This window comes from Mycteria americana, chromosome 6 (genome assembly GCF_035582795.1).
Source record: "Mycteria americana isolate JAX WOST 10 ecotype Jacksonville Zoo and Gardens chromosome 6, USCA_MyAme_1.0, whole genome shotgun sequence".
Lineage (NCBI taxonomy): Eukaryota > Metazoa > Chordata > Aves > Ciconiiformes > Ciconiidae > Mycteria > Mycteria americana.
Genome location: NC_134370.1, coordinates 54400258 through 54422805, shown reverse-complemented (window position 1 = coordinate 54422805; position 22548 = coordinate 54400258). Strand labels below are relative to the sequence as shown.

The following is a 22548-nucleotide window of genomic DNA, read 5'->3' as shown; positions in this document are numbered from 1 at the left end:
AGAATACTTTTGATTATTCAGTCCAGGACAGCTTTGAGAAGAAAATACATTAAAAATATAGCATGTAATACTTTGGTTGTATAGAATAACTGGCTTATTTTCATTTAATGAATATGTTAGTTTTACTTTTAGTTTTGCTTTTATTACAGTGTCTTCCTAATCAATATGACAAGAATGCTATTCTTTGACCATTTTTCTGAATAACCCAGCCTGCTTAAGATTTCATAAGGCTATCATATTTTCTTCCTGTCAGATCCCATGCTTCAAATTATTTTGTATTAAGCTTGTATTAAGCTTAATTTGTATTAAGCTTATTCTGGCTCTGTAGACTTTCATATTTCCATAGTAATTCATAAGGCACCCAACAAAATAAAACTAAAAATTAATATACATGATCTCCACTGGCTAAGTAGCTCACTGCATTCTGCCAATGAAGCTGATGCCCCAAAAAGGTGGAAGCATAGAAATGTATTGGGAATATGAAGAGTTCATTCTATTCTAGTGTAACACCATGGTTATTAGTTGAATTATGTAAGGGAAGTGTCTGGCCCCACATTTTTTAATATAATCTTCAAAAGGTAGGAGATTGGGTCTTTATGGTTATTATGTAGGCTGCACCAATGCATGCGTATGATCCCTGCATCTGCAGCAGCTTTGCTTTATTAACTATGGGCAGATGTTCACTTAATAGGTAAAGTGATAGTTCCTATTAGTCTACAAAAGACAAGTTTTAGCACAGAAACAGCTATTTCCCCCAATTTTTTTTTAATATGTTAGAATGTTTAATGGTAACATCTAGCATTCAAATTATTACTGGAGCAAGAAAGCTAACTGAAAGCTAATTTAGACATCTAGCTATCTTTGTAACAATAGGCTTTTACCAGATGTGTGAACAAGTGATTCATTTGCAAAATAGCATTCTTCATATATTTGCTATAAGAAACTGATACTATCAGGATACGTACTAGATTCAGTCTCACAGATGTTGTATTGGCATAATTATGCTTTGAGCAGAGATGCTAGCTGAAGAAGCTCTGAATGCACTCCAGTAGGCTTAAATTGCTGCTATTTCACAAAACCCATAACTTGATCACCAATTTTGCAGAATTATGCAAAAGACCAAATTTAAATGTCTGTTACAGCTTGTAATTAAGTATCAGCATCATAAATATACATAGGTTTCAAACTATTTCTGTTAAAGGGAAACCAAGTGAAAAGCTAAGTATCAGCTTTGAAGAAAAACTGTTGCATACCACTCCAGATAAGTTACCCTAATTTTATTTAAAAGAATCTCTGTAGTGGTGCAGTGTGATGCTGCATTTTCTTTCCCCATTAATTTTCCATTTCTATGTCTGACCCTGGCTTCCTGTCAGGAAATTATTAACATTTTCTCTGTTGAAGACACCTCATTTAACTAAAGGTCTTTTTCATTTGAATACGCAAAAACAGTGAAAAGATGCAAAGCATCCAAAAACTGAAGCCCAATCCAAGTGTTTCTCTCCCCCCTCAAATTGTATTGATGCAAATCTGCATTCAGCATGAAATCTGCATTCTACATTAGGTTCCCTTCATCACCATCATCTGTATCCCTACTCAACCTGTAGTCTCACTTAAGTCTTCAAAGAACTTCTCCGTTAGATAACCTTAAACATGATTAATCCAGCTATTTGTTTACATTCCTTAACAGTAAAACAGTTTAGCATCTTATCTCCAAAACAGAAGGCTAGCTGGCTTTTATCATCTTAAGCAAAATGCTAAGCTTCATAATGAAAACTCAGAACGGGTGAAATTCAAGCTAAATCACAAGGTTTCAAAATTGGGGTGGGGTGGGGGGTGTGTGTGTGTTAAATCGAGAAGAAACCATAAGTCTCAGATATTACACTGTGGCTGAAGACTTTGGCTTGCAGGGCTTCAACACAAAACCACATTAAACTTAAATGCTTGTGATGTACCTTGCTTTCAATGTCTGGGCTCATTCAAACTCTGAGATCAGAGTCAAACCCACGTAAACTAAATAAAAAAATAATTTTAAATGTAAACTAAAACCAGCTGAATGACTTTTCATCTAAGCATAGCATTCTGATTCAGAAAAGACAGCTGTTAGGGGAATACTGTTTCTTTCCCTCCACCTCTGAGCAACCTGGACACAAACCAGATGCTCAGATTATCAATATCCTTTAACTTTTAGCTGCTGCAATTCATTATACTGTTGAAGCCCTGAGAGGCAGCTTTACCTTTTTCTATACTCCATATTAAAGCCAAGATTTGTGGTCCTTTAAAAATAAAGTTCTGGCTCAAAACCCAACTTGCACTCAAGTAGCCTTCCTCTAAGCTTACATGTCAGCTTGCTAAGCAACCTATTCCTTATGACCCCATCAGGACCACAGGAGCAGCTCAAGGTCTTCAACTGGGCTATAAATGCTGCCTTTGATTCTGTCTTGCTGAAAACAAATACAATATGAAGTGGAGTGCTAAAAACATGACATAAATGCAATACCAGTAGCTATACCTTTAGCCTGTACCAGGTCAGTAAGAGCATATTCTGCCACACACTCCTAGCTGTGCACCGTCATCATGAGCGAGGCATGCAGATGGACAGAGATATTCGGTGAATAGGTACCCATTAGAGTTCAGCTTAGCATTATTTCCAATTACTCTGCACAGGACTGTCATGAACTTTGACAAACCCTTCCAATATATCTCTCCTTCCATACGGGTTTCTTTGCCTTCCTCACACCTGACCTAGAAAACACTGAGGCACCTGTAAGTTAGACTGAGAACCAGAAGGAAAAAAATTGTCAGGAGCACTCCAGGAGAAATACCGAAAACCGATTTCTTAAGAAAGGAATATTGACACTTTCTACAGACTTCCCTGGTGCTGACTAAGGGTTCACCATGCTGTATTAGCCTTTGGATAATCCTAAACCTGCAGGTCCATTTTCAGGGCTTTCACTGCAGTTGCTGGAAGGGACAAAGAGCTTTATTCCATTTCCTTCTGTCTGAGATCAATCTCTAGATCTGCTACTACACAGCTGCCTGGTTTTGTCCCTTTTTCCTGTAAGCACTCTTCATTCCTGTCTCAGCTGACTTTTGGTTTCTGAAGCAGCAGACGTCCATAGCTTAGCTGGTTCAGAGAATGGTTCAGAACAGGCAGCTCCAAGTCCTGGTCAAACAGCAGGCCAGACTTTCAACCTGCTGCTACTTCAGAAAGATAGGTATGTGCAGCGACAAAGACACTGCCATTGTCTGCAGACCACAACTACTGCCCTTTCTTTACTACTGCATATTTGGTGTTTTCCCTAAATTTCATGGCAATATGATTATGTGAGATTCTTAGACAACCAAGAATTTAAGTCAATGTCAAAGTTTTGGAGCATTGATCCATGATGTTTGAATACACATGAGAAGATGCCAAGACACTGATGCAGTACATGTTTCTACATTTACGAGACTATTTTTGTAAAAATCTATTTTCTTCCTTTGAAAAAAGATTTAGATATGAACTTACAGGCAAGTTCTTCCAAGCAGTTTCAGGTGAGATTTTTTCTCTATGTAATCCCAGACAATTCCTGGTGACCAGTGTCAGTTACCGGATTTGATAATTATTTAAAGAAAACTAAGCTATTCCTTGATACTAACACGAACCATCACTCTAGCACAGTCTGAAGAAGTCAGTGCTCATAAAGTTTAAGGACAAACACCACTTTAACCTCTATGAATAAACCTAATAAAACACTCCAGCACAGCTCATTTTGTAGTCAAGCTGCTTGTACTTGGCCATGGCATCCACACAAACCTGAAAATAAAGAAAAGGGCCCTTACAAAAAAGAAAAAGCCAAACTAGAAACAAACTTAAAGTGTGTTGGAACATTTTTCCATGGAATTAAAAAAAATAATCCAGGAATGGGAAAGATTTGGGCATTATGATGCAACGCTGAGGCTTGGCATAGTACCAGTCTTTATGTAAACATAGCTAAGATTTTGCCAAGATAGTTGTGTCTAAATGTTGTTATTAACCAGAGGATAATTGTGAATAAAGAAATGTGGTAAGTATTTTTAATCAGTTGCTTGAGGTTTTTTGGTGCCATAAACAATGTGTAAACCAAGGTTAGCATGAATTATTCAACACCTAAAATACTGAAACACATTGAGGCTTTCAAAAACAAAATTCTTCTAATTACAAACACAATTAAAAAAGAACAAAGAACCATGAAATATCCAGGTATTTGTAATAACTTGCCAACCTATTCTGCCAGTTTTATTTATGCTCTAGTTAGGTTTTGTTGAAAAGAAAACCATTCTCCCCTTGCTTCTGCAAAAAGTATCTAGGCCAATTATTAATGTTTGTCCCTGCAGGATGGTAAGGAAAGACAAGTCTGAGGTAGCCTATCCATTTTTATAGATAATGTCATTTTTTTAAATTTAAAAAAAAAAAAAAGGAGGATGAAATGGTCCACACATCTTAAGTTTTCCTCCTTGTCTGCACATTTCAGATTTTGGAAGACTAGCTGAAACCTTAACTTACAGATTCCATCTAATCTGCCACACTGAAATGAAAGGCATTTGTTTCATTGCTTATGGAATTGTAGCTTCAAACATCCTCCAAGGTAACCTTTCACAAATAGACCCAAAAGAGTATCAACAAAACTAAGTCCAGTAAGACCAAATCCAACAAAACCAGAGTAACTCATTACACAAACAGATTGTTTTAACAAGCAAGGTGTAAAGGCTGCCAGCAACTGAACAAATCTGCAAGTCTTTGCTATTTTGCTATTGAGAATACAATTTTTAGTATTTCAGACTCACTCCGTTATTAATACATTCAGTTAATGAAAGCTATAAGAATCACCTATGTTAATTAAGGAAGGCCTCAGGGTTTTTTCTTTAGGTTTTTCAAAATGAAAAAGAAACTAGTGGAAAATGTTCTTTAGTAAAATTTGTAAATTGTTTATAATATGAGCAATACAAAATGCCTCTCCTGTAGGTTGTATTGCATTTAAATGCAGAAATGTGCATCTAGAAGCCTGTGCGCACTAGCATGCCTCATCTAGTTAAGTTTTTAAATGTGTAGATGAATAACCCGCTTTATAGTTTCCTATTAATCTTTAAGTTTTATACGCAGTACCGTAAAATCTCGTTCTATCATTTCAGATGTCTATTGATTTCACTTCAATTTAGTGAAAAACTGTTAGGTTTTAACACGTAACATTTCCTCACGTTACTGTAGCATTTAGAAGTAGCTGTAGACCAGGAGTGAAATTAGGCCAGGGTACACAGTTCACAGCCATGCCATCTCCTACTACTAACGCTACTGGGTATAGTACTGGTGTTCAAAAGGGGTGGGCCATTCACCCCCATCAAGGTCACTTGAGGGCAATGTGCTATCCTGTTATATGACTTAAAAGCATATTATGGAAAAGGGGATAAAGGCACAAGGCATGGAATGCTTTAACCATTTCAGCAAATGAGGTGAGATTTGAAGCTGTAAGGTTGGTCATTCAGTGATGTAGGTTTGGGATTCACACTCCCACTCTCAAAACCTCCGCTGATGCCATTACATGTTTTGGTTTATTTGAAGTATAGTAACTGAGAAAAGCTTGTTTTCTACAAGGTTCCTTTAACATGCACAGTTCTATGTATCATCTAGTGAAGCAATAGTGGAAAAATACATCACACATCAGGCATGTGATCTTTCATCATCCCAGCCCTCTGTCTGTGCCTTTTGCTTTCCCCTACAAAATGTTAATCTGAACAACCACATGAAAAACTACATTGTGCAGCTAAGCACGCCTCGTCCAGTTAACGAAAGCGCCTCTTAAAATCTGTAGATTAAAGAATTAGACCATTAGATAGGCAGAGGTGCTTCTGCATACTCCTTGTGCAATGTCTGACTGCCAGAATAATTTTGTTTCCACTGAAACACATTAAGAAAGAACAGGAGGTAGCCTGCAGCTATCTTGCTTTGGCATTTGCTCCTGTCAAATCTCTGTTTAGCAAGGGTTGATTTCCATAGCGTTTGCATGGGAGAGCATCAGGTAAAGCCCAAGTTTCTAAAGACAGCAAGACTATTAATTTAGTCATTGATGAGTCAGTAATGGCCCACTGGTTCAGCAGAAGGGCTATAAAAAGGGACAAAACCTTTCAAATAAAGTATCAAAGAGGTTTCAGTTATTTATAGTGATTAAAGGTGCCATGGAACATTTTGCAAGATAGGGGTTTCTTTTGTTTTGTGTTTTTTTGTTGTTGTTGTTTTGGGTTGTGGGGTTTTTTTGGTGTGTTTTTTTTTTTTTTTTTTTTTTTTTTTTACTCTGGAGTCCAGATCTAAAGTAGTTGTATTGCTTTCAGGTAGTGTTGACAACAGCTTTGAAAAAATACTCTGCATTTTAAATTGTACAGTAATAGCTAACATGACAGAAGGGCTTTCCTGTATCTTTTAACACACACTATTGTGTGTGGTATACAGACAATATCCAATACCAACTATTCCATAGATTCCTATTAGAGATTTACCCTCAGTGGTGTTTTGCCAGTTTAGTGTTAATGCACAAATTGAGTAGTGTATATATTTTATTGCACTCTTAAAAATCCTCCAACACACGTAACAGTAAGGAGTACTATGAAGATAAAAATTAATCTACTGTTAAAGTCACATGTTTCATTACAGACATTTAAGTGATAACATGACTTATATAACCAGATTCATGAATGGAGATAACATTTGTACATCCATTTTGACCTCCATCACCTTATTGCAGAGTACAAAATAGAACTACTTTGCCTTTATACAATGTGCTTCATTGCAAGTTTCCCTTTAGTATGCACTACCATAGAAATCTGCACTTTAAAAGGGACCAGAAAAGTGTTCCAATGTTTACACATACCATTTAGGAACCGTTGTCTGGGCAAGGTTAAGCCTGTTTAGAACTACTAGTAAAGGCATAACTTATACATCACATAACATACTATTGCAGATAACATTTAAGGGACAAACCCCAAAATCACACCGGAAGTCTGTAACAAAGTGGAACATGCCCTTCCTGATTTGCAGCTGAAGACAGAGGACCTCTGTAAAGGATTGCTGAAAGTAAAAAATATAGAAGGGAAAGCTTGTGGAAGGCAACTGCAGAAGCCAAGAGGTAAGACCACAGAGTCAGGCCGAGTATTTCAAAGTCACATGGCTGATCAACAGGAATGAGGACATGCACAGGTTTCCTACACAAGGTTAGAATCTGAGAATAGACTGAACCAGTTTCATCAGCAATATTGAAGGCTTATAAACAGACGGAAAGAGCACTAAGGTAGAACTGAAGGAGCAAAACTTCACATGGAAATTGGAAGCGCCTTGCTTGGATCAGACTAGGCTCCCATCATCTCATCAACCCAGACCCTTCCACCATCCCCTCTCAGATTTATTCCCCTTATTCTCTTTCCTGTTTGATAAAGTAGGATCTGTCACAGTCTATTGCAGATCAAGTCATACTTCCATCACAGAGGGCACAAAGTAGTTTGCATACATTGTCTGTCAAAATCAGCAGAAGATTCCAGCTCTCTCACACACTATAGATTATTTAGGCTCCTAGGAGAGCTCCACAACACAGAGGCCACGGCAGCTGTTAGGAATATGCCCCTTAGATATATTCCCCAGTGCTTCCTCATTAAAATAGCACCAGAACAAAACAACATCCACAGAGAGAGTGATCACAGAGGCTCTGCACAGCTTTGGTACTTCAGTGAGGTTCTCGCACACTGTCACACTAGAGACTGGAAGACAGGAACAGGAATAAAGGGGAAAATAGTATGTTTTCTTACAGCTACAGTAGCAAATTGATAGAATGACAGAAAGTACTCCCCCACCTGCCAGTTCTAATACTTAGATGTCCTGACTTGCCCTAACTGAATTAAAAAAACCTAAAAAACTGAGTAGTTCTAGTTCTTCAGTATATTCCCAAGTCTTCAAAAATACCAAGAATGAAAAATAAGTGACTAGGCATCTCATTGAGATATCATGCCAAAAAAAGTAAGTGGGTTCATTTGAATGAGGTAGACTTCTACACGCCTCAAGAGTTTCAATTGGTCAAGAATAATTGCAAAACAAGCCCTAAAAGGACACATTTAGCTACAGAACATAAAAAACATTCTTCATTGTTCACTGTATCCTGTTACCAGTTTGAACATAATTTTAGCTACTGAATTGGTGCTTTCTGTTTTGGCAATCAGATGATATTAACTTCCCCTTTGTTTTTTCTTTTCCTGTTTGTACACCTGCACTCTCAATGAGCAAACAGCAACAGGATTAGTGTTTTATAGCTGGCGTACTACTCTATGTCTCTGAAGAGCAGAATGACAAAATACTCTCAAAGCCTTGGGGAAAAAAAAACAACCAATAACCTTGACTTCTAACTTCAAGCTCTAATTGTAGCCGCCAGGTAAAATAATTTTGAAATAAAAACAGATATTCTTCCAAAATACTGTCTGCTTCAGATGTAAAATTCATTACTACAGCTACCTCACAACAGGTAGTTACATCCCAATTACTGACTCTCCAGCTACATATTTTGAAGTGCAGACGAGGAAGAATTCCCCAAAGTCTTAAGGGCATTCTACAACAGTAGAAAGCTACCACTGGTATTTCTGACTGAAGTCTCTTTTCCCACATACTAAGTTAGGAGCTATTTAACTGTTCTTGAGTATCAGAGATCCAGTACTAACCACAATAGGCATGTTACAACGCAACTGATGGGAGCAGTTCAGCTTGCTTTGTCCCTTGCAGTCCCAGACTGGACTCTAGCCACACCCAGCACAAAGAAAAATCCTACCATATAGTAGCAGGATAAGCCTGCTAATTGCTTGTTCAATTTTAAGTATATTCTGGTCTAAGAACAGACCCACATACTGGACAAGTCAAGTGAAAAAGTTACCTAATGGCCTCAGGTGCAAAAATGCCTCAGGTTGTATCATTAAGAAATGTGAACAAAAGAAAACCTGATTTCAGTAGGTGAACACTCTCGAGGTGTGTCAGACTAAATAGCTACTCATGACTAACTCATTAATTGTGGTAACAACATGCTTCTCTATTACATTCAAACTATTACCCTCAGAACAGATTCATCAGAACATCCTTAGTGACAGCAAAAGGTTTATGAAGTATCTGCCTATACATTAAGAGTACAGGCTGTACTGTCAGTACAGCCAAAATATACTTGCTTCAGCACTTGTCGTCTTTCACACAGTTAAGACTGTTTTCAGAATAAACAGCTCTTAAATCCCTTTCCACAAAAGAAACTTTCAGGACTGGGAAAAAGTAGAGTAAGTTTATAGACTTAAACAGTGTCATTGAAATAGGGATTTAGAAATTTGTATTGTGTTCTGCTCTTCTGGGTGGGTTTCAGACATTCCTTTCTTATCCAAAATTGGAATTTTTTAGTTCTGTCAAGACTGTATCCATAATGGCTTAATTTTGGACAGTCTGACAGATGCAGCTGAACTTTATTTAGTCTAAGTACAGATTGCAATACTTCAGAACAAGAAGAGGTCAAGCTCAGGACTCCTAAACTAAAGATCAAAACCTGCTGTCACAGAATTAATTTGTATTTTTACTGGTGAATTTCATGGGAGCAGGTAAGGCAGCTAGCTATTTCAGCAGAAAGTAGGGAGTACATATCTAGTGAGTACAATGCTTTTCTGAAGTACATTGTATTTGCTTCTTTCTCCATATGGCTTTATTGGTGGCTGTTTAAGAAACCAGGTTTAGGGCTTGGGGTTCCTCCCCCACCCCCGAATCTGTACTGGGAACACAGAATACAAAATAAGCCCATCCAAGTACAGGTCTCAAGAAAAAAAACAAGGAGCAAGTTACGGGAGGTGCAACTGACATTGATGTTCTAATTATCCTTTCCTCTTCCACCATCAGCAATTAAAGGCTGAGCATTAATTTCACTATAAGTATTATAACCTCCACTAATTCCAATTCTTTATAGTTTAAAATACACCACTACTAATGTATAGACCAATGGAAGCTCTGCTGTAGAACAAGGACTTGTAACTACATAAAGACGAGCTTGTAGTATTGTGAAGATGCAGGCCCACTTACCTTAATCTATCCCATTAGTGCCACCTAACTGCTTAACATCACTGTAACTCCATGTAGAAAACTGTACTGTACACAGCTACAAAGAAAAAGGACCCGATGCGACCCTGCCAAGATTAACCCATGGTTTGAGGAAGGTTAGATTGTCCAGAAGCACTCTACCACCCCTCCCTTTTAGTGAAGAAGGATGTTCATTTTGTCTAGAACAATACCAAATATGGGAATAAGCAGCCGCTGTTGTTCTGTTTCCTCTCTAGTGTTCCTAGAATGAACCAAGAATAAAAACACAAAGTAAACTACAGGAAGAAACCACTGCTGGTCATGAACTTATTCTGCATATTGAGATCAGGTCTCTGCAGACTGGGTGTGCTGGTATTTCAGGCATTAAGAGCCCTGGAACCAGAATTCCTATTTACCACTAGAAAAGCTTTAAAGAGTAGTACTCATGGGAACAGCTTTAAGAATTCTGGAGAAGTCAGCTGGGTAACTGACACTAGGAATTGGTAAACTAAGTATTCTTTTCAATATTAAAACTGTCAGTTAACAATAGTACTATCTACATGAAATAATCTATTCTCTACTACTGTGTGCTACTTAAGTTTAACCACTTTGTAGCCTCACAAGAGCCTCATGCACTTCGTTAAACATATCCCTGAGACTGAGGTCAGTGGAGACTGTAGTAAATTCTGTAGAGAATACATATTCTGTGTGTTTGAAGGCAGCTTTAAGCTAAAACATATTAATCTGCTTTATTGTATGTACTTTTTTAAACCACAACAAAACCCATTTCAGCTGTATCAAAGGTAAGTTTTGTTTACTGCATAGCAATATATGTGCCGATTTAATTGTTATTTAAAGCAAGTATCAAACCAGGCAAATTCTTGTTTTCTCCACTACATTGGATCTAGTCCTTTATTGCCATGCAGATATACATTATTACATAGTGTTGTAAGACAAGAGTGACAGTTATAGACAAATATCTAAGCTGCTTAAGAAACCAGACTTAGTTGCTAGAAACAGGTACTCAACATATATCGAGTTCCACATATTGGATACTCAGGCACTGTCAAGTCCTCTTTCACTTGGTTAGGTACACTTCTAATCTGACTTGCTCTGCTGAAGACCCATCCCTATCCTCCCATCTGAAAATGATCGTGCCTTGAACTCTGTGGTTGCAACCCAACGCCAAGACAAAAAAAAAAGTGAAACACAGCAAAACAGCAAAAGCAGTGGCCTCTCCTACAATGAAGTCATTCTCCCTTCTCCCTCCCCACAATTCTGTTTTAAATGGAATTCAAGTTTTTGCTCATTAAAGGCCAATCTCAAATCAGACCTCCACAGACATAAGCAGTGTCATAACAGGACCTCCATTTGTTACAAACAACATTCAAGTTCACTTTTTTCCCCTGTGTCAAGCTTAATTAAAATTAAAAAACCACAACAAATAGCATAGTCTGTAGAAGTTACAGCAACCTCAACTTTAAGAGCAAAGTCTATTTGCTGATAGTCTACTCCTATAACCTAGGATCACCAACAGAATGAGACGTGGGTCCTTGCACGGTTCTGAAAAGTTGTTCCTGCAAGGACTTTGCCTTTAACCATTGGCAAGTAGAACGTGACACTGGCCATCGAATAGGAACCCTGAGGGGCCCGCTGAGTCCCATCACTTAGCTGGAAGAAAAATGTTCCTCCTCACACAAGCGCTGTGTGCTAATGCCACCCCTTAGTAGCGCAACTAGCAAATGTGGGCTTTAAGAATCTGTAATTAGGAACTCTTGGCTACCCAAGGAAGAAGTGGGAAGACATGCTTTGCAAAGCCAACAGCCACTGCAGAGCAAGTAAACGGCTAACAGTTTGGATACAGTTCAGAATAGATTTATGCATTTTTAGCTCTTTTGCCGTAGACATCTCATCAGGTTTAAGCTGCTACTCTGTAGCAGTAGGCTTATACCTCCCCTCCCACCAGGGCCAATCAATTCCAAAAAGTCACCTTACTCCAGTCTATTCAAGTCTTGCAGGTTACACAAAGAACAGCCAGGATACCCTCAAAAACTGAAAACATCTGCATTGCCATACCCTGAGAAGTTATTTTGACTTTTCCACTGCAAAGACCAGAATATTTTTGTAGGAATCTTCGGTTTGCTGAATCTAGCAATTATTGACCAATATAGTAGTTCCCAGCGTATATTTAAAGTTGAGGGGAAGCACTGAAAAAGGCTTTGGAGGCTACCAACAATACAGTATCAAGTCCTGGAAACACGACTGTGCATAAGGCACAGTTTTTAAGTGGAGAAAAAAAATCTAGCTGAAGTAATTCTGTTCTTAGTGGAACTACTTAATTGTACATTAATTGGGCAAGTCAAGTATTTGTTTTCATGGATTAAAGCAATTCAGAATTTACATAACAACAGTGTCAGCAGGATATTATATGGTATAGAAGCTATATGTAATAAAATCATGCTTTGCAATACATCAGTTTCCACAGTATGCAAAGTTTTAATTTAAATTACGGTAGGAAAGATATCAGAAGTTTCCTGAAAGGAGTACTGTGTCAGTCTAACTTGCTTCCATAAAAACTATACTATCAAGAATCAACAAAAATTGTAGAACTAAATATGATACAAGAGTCTAATACAATGATGGATTCCCTTGACTAACTAGTTTTTTCCCTAGATGATCACATCCTATCACTAGTTCCTTCAAAAACATGATCTGTATTTAGATAGCAATTTGTAAGTGCCAATACCAAGACAGCAGAAATAATTACACAAAACCCATGTTTCATCAGCCTTACCAAAAGATACTGTAGAATTATTTATTAATTCAGACTATGTAGACAGATAGTACCTCTGTGCTCAGAAAGCAAGGATGGGTAGCTTTCTATCCTTTCTGGAATGAATCTCACCAAATTTGAAATTCCCCACTTAAATTAAGTATATCTGTACTATACGTATGACTGTTTTCAATTACTGTTATAAATACTTTTGCAAGTTTCCCTTTCTTTAGGTATGTACTGAATATAGTTGGGGACACAGTACAGGAAAACAAATTCTTTCATGAATGATAAACAGACAAGTCAAATTCTTCTCAAATACTGAAAGAAAAACCAAAAACTTAAAAGTATGCATCTGCTTTTGAGTACCATGAAATAGCCTTTAAGATTAAGTTTAATGAAAGTACTCTTTCAATATGCCTCAAGAACACTGCTTTCACTTAGCAAATGAAGTATTTTCCAGTTCATATACTGAAACATCTGCAATAAGATAGTCCAAAACCTGAGTGATCAAAAGGTGTTCAGTACATGCCAGAAGAACCACAACAGCTCAGAGCCCAACAGCTAACAGAATGCTAATGCTGTACATATACATGTTTACAACACCTAAGTAAACTTTTGTGCTTGGAATCTTCCTACTAAGCCCCCAGACCAGTAGTACTTTCATATCAAATGAGCTATCAGAGTGTATAGGGGCTGCAACCCAAAAGACTTAAGTGTGTCGGCAGCATTTGTTAAAAGAAATTCAAATACACTTTGTATCAGCATACTTTACAAAACTGGGAATAACATAGGGTTAAGAGTTACTGCAAAAGCAAATTTGGAAGCACTTAGGCATTTGTGCAGACTTGTATCCTTCAAGGCAGGAAAAAAATCAAAACAAGATGAGACAAATTCTTGACTACTGCTTGGCACTGCAAATATATTACTGACAAGAACTCCCAACTTCCATCTTTCTGTGTTTCTACTATTAGCAATATACAACTTAAAGCACAGGAAAAGACATAAATCCCTGCAAAAGATAACAGCATGCACCGGTAAACTGCCTAGAATTTAAAGCCTCACAAAAGTTGTGGAATATCAGATTGGAAACAGAAGACTCTTAAGTGCAGGATCAAACATCTGGCAGCATATTATTTCATAAGACACACGCATGAAAGATTTAAAATCCTGAGTGTTAAGAACATTTGACATGTTTTACAAAGGATATCAGGCTGCATTGTTCAGACTTGAATTCCATGACTTCAACACTTAAATTAGACAAGGCTGACCGAGAACTGGTTACAGGCTCAGCTGATGAAGGTGATTCACTGAGTGGCTCTGAGCTGGCAAGGAAAAAAACCCTCACACTTCCTGTACAGGGACAAGTGCAGCGAGTCACTGCAAGACTACTAGTCCTGTTTGAAGGATGCCAACAAAAACCTCTCATTTAGACTTCAGATTGCTGAACAAAGCATCAAAATAGCTTCTAGAAAAAGCACATGCTTTTGTGTAAACCATTTATGTTCCCTTTTTTGATGAAGTAGGCTAAAGAAAGAGATCTATCATCATCCCACCCCGAGAGTATAAAGCATTGCCTTTACGTTGTTCCCCTCACAGCCAGAAGTGGCTTTCACCAGAGACATTTCTGGCAGCTGAAGAATCTCCCAGATGACAGGAAAGCAGAGCACTGACCTGTTCTATCGTCCTTTTTACACTTCCAGAATGCTGTTGATCATGAAGCATGCTCAAAATCTGCTGATGTCTGGCTTTAACTTTAAAGTTCACATTTAGTAAGTTATGTTGGTAGGTAATTCTTTGTACTTAAAAGCACCTCTTCAGTATGCTTCCCAATAAGCATCACTTCTGATAACTGACTCATGCTCCAATTACCAATACTGCTTTCTGTGTCAGCTCTCCCATTGGCTTTGTTTAAAAAAGCATTTTCAGTTTCAACTAAAAAAATTTCAATTCAGAAAATTTTTTTAGAAATACACTTTACAGTTTATGAACCCAATCCACCAATGGTTTTAATGCCAATTAAATGCCGCTATGTCTTTGGAAAAAGATTCTTGACCACACCCCCCTTCCCAGGCTATTTACATGAAACAAACTTGAGCTTAGATGTACTTGCTGTTGTACATGAAGCAGTCAAACTCCAAAGCCATTTACACATTTGTATGAAGCATATTTAATAAAATAGGCAGAAAACACCTGTAAGGTTCAGTGTGTGGAAATGCTTTAGCCTAAAAAACCTTTTCCTACCACAGTAATGACTTAGTCAAGCAGAGAGAACAGATCCCATGCACTGCCAGGACATGACTGCACACCTGGCCTACCCAAGGGGTATTTGCATTTTTAAAGAGGTGAGGGTACAAGAAGGGGGGGGGGGGGGATCAGTAGGTGGAAGATAGGAAAGCTAGAAGATGAGGATGAGTCAGGAGATGAGCGATAGCCGTACTTCCTGGGCAGGACAGTGATCGGCATCTCAGGAACGTGGGGGCAGGGAGCAGGAGATGGGAAAGACTGAATTGAGCCCAGGAAGGTCTGACTAAAATACAGCTCCTCACACCCAAGCTCCCCCAGGAGTGCAACAGGAGGCTAAGATTGCACAAAGGTCCTAATGATTAGGTGAGGTGAATGTCTAAACAACTTGTCAGAGTAAGAGATAGCTCTCGGTTCTGATCTTAAGACAGGGAGAAAATTCTTGTTTACTTTCTGCCATGTTTCTCTGATATTTGTAAATACTTTTACACCCATGTAGCAGAAATAATAAAAGCCAAACAACATACAACAGCTAACAGAGTCCTTTGGCTACAGTGGTTTCAAAAAATCAGCAAGCAGCCCATACACCTGTAATACTTCTCCATACACATGCAGTAAAGAGACACTTCCACAGTAGTAATAGGAATCCTGGTCATTTGCTAGTGACCAGCATCAACCAGAAAAGCTCCTGGGCAGACAACAGGATAGCGAGGAAATGAATGACCTCCAACAGATGCAAAAACATGTAGGAGAACTTTTATATGATCTTCCCACAAGGTTTAACCTTTTACATTGATGTAAACCTTTGTTGCTCATATTCAAGGTGAGATTTTAGACAGTACAAAGTGGCTTAATTCGAAAAGTTAACAATAGTGCAAGCCAACCCTTTCTTGCCAAAGCATACACCCGGTGATTTCTGTGTTTGCAGAGGGACTGAACTATTTTCCAAATCCTTATTTTTGTAAGACAAACATATGCATACACACTCTTCCCAGTTCTGAGAACTGCTTGTTTGATTTTACTCTGTCTTGCACTGTGAACTCCCAGAACAAAACCTGTTTTAATTAGGTGCAAAATCCCTTTCTAACATAGCTCTTAATGCTTTCCAGTAGCCACACACCATCTAGATCTAGAATCCAGCTTCCTAAAAAAAGCAGACTGAAGTATTGCATTACAATAGCATTTTAGGAAACTGAAAGGGAAAGCAGATCAATTTGTCATTTATAAGTCATTTATTGTGGCAACAACCAGAACCAAAGGGTAAGCAAAACACTGACAACTTACAGGCCAACACAGTAAGCCAGATCCCAGGCTAGTCTCTATCAGCAGAACTATAACGATCTGTGTCAGAACTCTTTGTATAACTACAGTAAGTTCATCCTAGGGTTACCCAGGGTCCTTGGCAAAGTGTAAGAGCTGGGAGCTTAGGAGGAAAGATTACCTCTGACCTTTTTGCTCCCCTCCTCATCAGATGCAGCATCTAAAACTAACTAGGTTTTATTGATATAAAGGATTCTTCTGTAGCTCTGAAGATGTTTATTTACATGTTATCTATACATTAGTAATACATGGATACTATATTAGAAGGCAAATCTCAACATGCACACAGGCATTTCTGGTTCCTTACACTGAAATTGGGAAAAGTACAAAAACCTTTATTCTTTGATATAACTTGGATAGAGCAGTGCATGACCATTTAGATCAATGTCACTTTTATACTAACTCCTAAAACTGGGAAGAGATTAAACTGGTATTTATGATGGAAAAATATTTAAAATTATTACAAAATGAGCTGAGAAGACTTTCTAAAGAGATGTGCAACTTAGTGTTTCAAGCAAGGAAACATACTTTCCATGTTAAGATGCAAATATCACTAAGATTTTACGGAGAACTCAGTAAAAGCTTAACAAGATTTCACTTGGCTACCTATCATAAAGGCTCTAAAAAGCTTGTTTTAACTTCCCCCATTCCACATATGCAGCAATGCTTTAAGACAAGGCAGTAAGACTGGGGCAAGTTATCCCTTCAAAAGTTAAGAAAAAGTGGCTGCAAATAGTTTAGTTAAACTACTAATAGCATTTTCACCCCACTGCCTTCACAACAAACTAGTTAGGTATGGAGGGGGGAAAAAACAATTCTGGAAGGCAAAAGAAGTTATGAGAAAAATGCTTAAGATGTACACACATACACAATCACCTGTTCAGTTTTCAGCTGCAAAAGCTGCATTTGGGTAACATTCTGCATACATTAGTGTTTTCTGAAAAAGTGCTCTAAAATACACAATATATCCATAAACCATCCTAGAGGTCTAAACTAGAAAGAAACAGAGACAAGCACACACACAATGTAAACCCAAACAAAGCACATCATGTATGAATCACTAGCTTTGCTATTGAACATGCTACTGTGTTTTATTACGTTTTATATATCGGCCAGACAGAAACACCATATAGCTGGAAGATTTTTCCATTAATGCACCTCTAGACACATAATGCAAAGCACATGCTGTTACCCTCTCTACTATTCCACATTTGGCAGAGAGCAAGGTTTGAGCTTATGATACTGTCTGCAGCACCAGACAGAAAAGCACCCTTCAAATACAGAAGCATCAGTGTCTTGCTTATGACTCTCTTGCAGGAAAAAGACTTAAGACAGTATAAGGTCCCACCTCATATCACACATTAGCTATTTTAGGACCAAATCCTAGAGGCTAGCAAGTCCTTTCAGGCTGAGTCCTTTTCATTTCTGCAGACTTCCATAAGCACTACATGTAATCAAGACATCCCCAGCATCTTGCTGGATTGGGCTATAAATACCTGACCTCTACTGATGTCAAGCTATGTTGAACTGCTATAAAAAGGTTCCTTTTTAAGAATCAACCTTCCATCTTTGTTGAAGAGGTGGAAACAGGAAGACACCAAATATGCCCAGATAAAACGCACATACTGACTGCAGTGCTACAGAAAAATGCTTAGCATTGAAATGCTGGTTAAAGGCAACATGAACACTTTTTTTTCCTTAACATAAGTGAATTAGACAATCCTGGCTTGCTTAACAATTTGTGAGTTACTTCAGATACTGCTGAACTTGCTTTCCCTTGGAGTCTTCCCTTCTCAGTCTCCCCAACAAAGTGCTAGATTACTTCTACTGAAGTTTTCTACAATAGAGATTATGCAAAAGCAGGCAAAGTTGATCACTGATGGGTTGTTGTTGGGGTGTTTATTTGGTTTTGTGGGATTTTTTTAATAAATATGGTAGCAGTTCATGCCTTAGAAACAGTATTATGTTTGCTGATTAACATTCAGTGTTTTAGCCTTAAGACAGTCAAAGCCAGCTGACAGTACTCAGGGGAACAATCTTTCCCTGAAGACTACAGAGCTACTTTAAATGAAAGGTTCAAGATCACATTGTCACATTAATGTGACAAGATTATTTCTGCAACATGATACAGATTCTCTATCCAAGTCCAGATAAGATCCTCCAATGCATCTCCATGAACTACCTAATGACAGTACGAAGGTCCAAACTCACAGTATAAAAACAAAAGTTGCATAAAGTTCACCTGACCTTACATTTCACTTCAAGTAAGTATCAGCTGAGCTTTGCCAAGAGATTTCCTGAACATTAAGGATCCAGTCTTTCACTGGAGTGGGACTACTTTACACTTACATAATAAACATTTATTAAGACTTACAAGTTGCAGCTAAGCTGTTAGAGGCTCTAGTTTATTTCAAACTTAAAAAATTGAAACATAAAGTTAACAAAATGGATGCATTCCAAAAGAAAAATTTCAACAGTTGCCACATATTCCTTAAAACTGTTAGCCTTAATGCAGTTTTGCCCCACTGTTGCTCATTCCCCCCTTGTACTGCAGTGTACAGCCATGAAACAGCTCACCTATTCCATGTCTGCAGATCTCCTCCCAAAACCACACAGTTAACTGAATATAGATATTGATCTGGATTAAAAATAAACCAGCAAAAAAGTGCATACATATTGCTAAGTTGCACAGAGCTGCACAATCTTGCCAGCAGACCTGAGCAGGGCAATGCACCATGGCACGGAGGCTAGAGAACAGGGCACTTTTACACCAGCGTCACCTTTATATGCTCTGCTGTATCAGACTGCCTGAGACGCATGAAAGAACTACAACTGGTGTCAGTGGTAACTCAGCACCCTGCACTGTGGACCCTGTCAGAACAGGAAAGTTCACTCTAAGGTCTACAGAGACGATATTGCAGAAAAGACTTAATTTAGAGAAGACAAAGCACTCCTATGACATTCTGCTTTTCCCCCATCCACAGAACTCAAAATTGTCAAGACAAAACCAAGGGAAATAATGTGAATTTTTTATACAGCACAGAGAATGAGTACAAAGTTTCAGGGTATTAGCAGCGTGATTCATGTTCATAAGCAGTCATTCTAAGTCCTGCCGGGCAATCCTTCTGCCAGCTTTCCAAGTTACAAAATCCTACCTTCTAATGATTATAAACCAATTGTTTGGGCACAATTCTTAGAAAAAGCAGTACTTTTAAAAACAATTTTTTCTGGTTTTGTTGTAATCATTACTTACGGACAATCTTAAAAAATGCAGTTCACATTAGCATAAGATCTCACAGTGAAAAGATTAATGCAAGACTGCTTCAGTATCAAATCAGAAGCTGGGAAGTAACTGCCTGAATAGTTCCCTGAAAAGGGTATCTTGTGGAAGAAACTAGTTCTCTTACTTTGATAAAGTAAAACTCAATGAGTATGTTACTAAGTAGTTGCGTGTATTTACAAGAACCATATTTTGATTAAAACCTTTCATTAAAAAGGAATTAATGGAGTCCACAGCAGATCAACTAACAGATCACTGATCTCAAAGTATTACTGTTAACAGATAGACATCTCTGAAGGACCTGCACGAAGGCTTTCCAACCTCATTTAACATGTCAGCAGCCTAGGCAGTGATACATCACCTCTACCAGGAAGTCCATAAGTACCACAGGTGTCTGATCGAGCAAGTACTGAGGACCAAAGGTTATGGTTAAAGAATTGATTTGAACCACCTGACTAAACAATCAACTCACAGGGAACACACACACCTATCTTATTCAAAGCTCCTTACCAATGACAGGACTGTAAGAGCTGGTGGTATCACTATCCCTGACTGTGACAGAAATTTTAGCTTCCTAACCTCTGCAATCCTTTATTTAAAGCAAAGACTTGCGCTCGACATAGGTGTAACCAGGCACAACCGTACTTGCCTCAGGAAGTCAAGGTACAGGCACTGGTAATAAAAGGGGCAACCTTTAAAAGATATTGGGAGTGAAGGGCCCAAGCTAACACTCCACTTAAGTCAGTAAAGCTCTGAACACACAAGGACTAGGTTGGTCAGTCTTTAAAACTTAGCTTTAGTTAAGCTTTGGTAGGAATAATGCAAGAGTTTTTCAAGTCCCTTAACTCGCAGATCTTTAGTTTTCCACTTTAGAACAGTTCTTCATAAATTACTTGTTTAAAGGTTATGGATTTTAGCCTAGTTTATTACCACATAGGATTTTTCACTACTTTAAGTTCTTGTGTAACAGGTAGTCATTATCATTATTTGGATTACTTCAGGATGAAAACTATTACCAATCATCAGGATTCCATTACTGAAGATAAACCGGGTTCAGTTGCTGAACCTCAGTTTTTTCTCAACCTAGCTCTGATGTGTTTTACTGATATCGCATCCCCTCATCATACCAGACGTTTAACAGACCCAGCAGTTGCAGTGCCCAGATACCCTGGCTTCGGGAGCTGCACTTGCCGCCTGTCACCAGGCCATCCGCTCGCAAGTGGACCGGAGCAGACACTCGGATACGGGTGCCAGAAACCAACGCCTCGCGGGGGAGCGGTCCCCACGCAGAAACCCCTCAAGAAGCACGCTCGGAAGCGGAGATGCGTCACCTGTTGTTCAACAACACCGACGTGTTACCTTCCCGCACGGTTCTTCCTACTTGAGGACACCAACACGCGAAACCTCTTTAGACGCCAAACGGCGGGAGACGAGGCTTACGATCCGCAGACGGCGCGCGGGGCCGCCGGCCCTGCCCGAGCCCCGCGCGGTGGGACGGACGGACGGTCCCGGGCTGCCTCGGGACGCGACTGAAGAGCGAAGCCGCCGTGCCCCGGCGGCGGCACCTACCCGGGGTCCACAGGGCCAGCAGCCCCGAGCTCCTGGCCGGCTGCGCCCCGGCAAGTGCCTGGCACGGCCCCGCTTCCCACACGCCGGCGCCGGTTACACAACGCCCCCCTCGCCGCGGCCCCTCCACAGCGCGGGGCAGGGAGCGCTGCCGCAGCCCCTTCCCGGCAAAGCGTGAGGAAACACAACAGAAAGGCGCCAAAGCAGCCACGCTCTCGTCGCAGAGAGCCACGGCCGCCGGGCGGCCCCTCCGCCGCCCCCAGCTCAGCCCGCGAGAGCCGCCCGCAGCCCCGCCGAGCCCCGCGCCTACCATGGTGGCTCCTCCGCGCTCCGCTGCCCGCGGCTCTGCCCAGACACGCCGGCGCCCCGGGACGGGCGGAGGGGCGGAGGGAGGGCGACAGCCCGCCCTCCCCGCGCGCGCAGCTCGCCGGCGGGGCGGGGCGGCGGGAGGCAGCCCCGGCGCAGCGGCCCCGAGCGGGCGGGGCGGCCCCGCGAGCGCTGGGGCTCGCGCCGGCGGGGGAAGGATGAAGGATAAAGGAAGGCGGCGGCAGCCCCACACCGGCCGCGCGGGCGACGTGTCCATAAATGGAGAACTCGCCGCGGCGCAGCCAATCGCCGCGCGCCGCCGGGACGTCATTCCCTGAGGGAATCCCGGCGCGGCGGCGCGCGCGGCCTGCGCCCCCTCGCGCTCCTGCCCGCGTGCCGCGGCCAAGCGCTTCGGGGCTGCTGTTGCTCGCGGCATTTACCGCTGCAGCCCCGTCTCCCCCCAGCACCGCTGGTCTGCGCTCCCTGTGGGGAGGGACAAGCGCCCCTCCACCAAGCACAGCCCGGCCCCGGGGGTCTGCGCTGCTGCGGCCGGGTGCTAATCCTGCCAGCAGGCAAGCGTGCCGGTGCTTCACGCAGTCCTAGCTCTTTCCTCCTCCCGTGCAAAGGTACCCGCAGAACTAAGATGCTTCTGATCCCTGGAAACACTGGAAAGTACAAAGCGTCTTGGTACGAAGTGGATACCGAAACAAGTCCTAGGTGTACCCCGCAAATGCAAAAAACATCAGGTGTTTGCCTGGCAGTCGGCATCTGCTTGGTGTTGCTCATACCGTTTTGACCAGAGTACAATCAATACAGCTTCCAGGGACTGCGTTTTCTAAGGGATCCAGTAAGTAAACCCATCCACAGCTGAGGACTGCGGTCCTGCTAACAAACGCTTCTCCTCAGGCTTGAAGCCCTGTTGTTGACTCTAATGGATTTCCAACCACCACTTTTAAGCTAGAATATAAATAA

General features: G+C 40.4%; 1 protein-coding gene across 1 annotated transcript in view; it reads right to left on the bottom strand.

Annotated features, from left to right (window-relative positions):
- MYO1E (myosin IE) overlaps window positions 1-21711 on the bottom strand; it is a 97831-nt gene extending 76120 nt beyond the window's left edge. Inside the window, exon 1 of the mRNA XM_075505893.1 lies at window positions 21581-21711. Within this exon, the coding sequence (XP_075362008.1) occupies window positions 21581-21583 (3 nt within the window). The 5' untranslated portion in view covers window positions 21584-21711. The remainder of the gene's footprint in view (window positions 1-21580) is intronic.
- Between the last annotated feature and the right edge of the window lie 837 nt (window positions 21712-22548).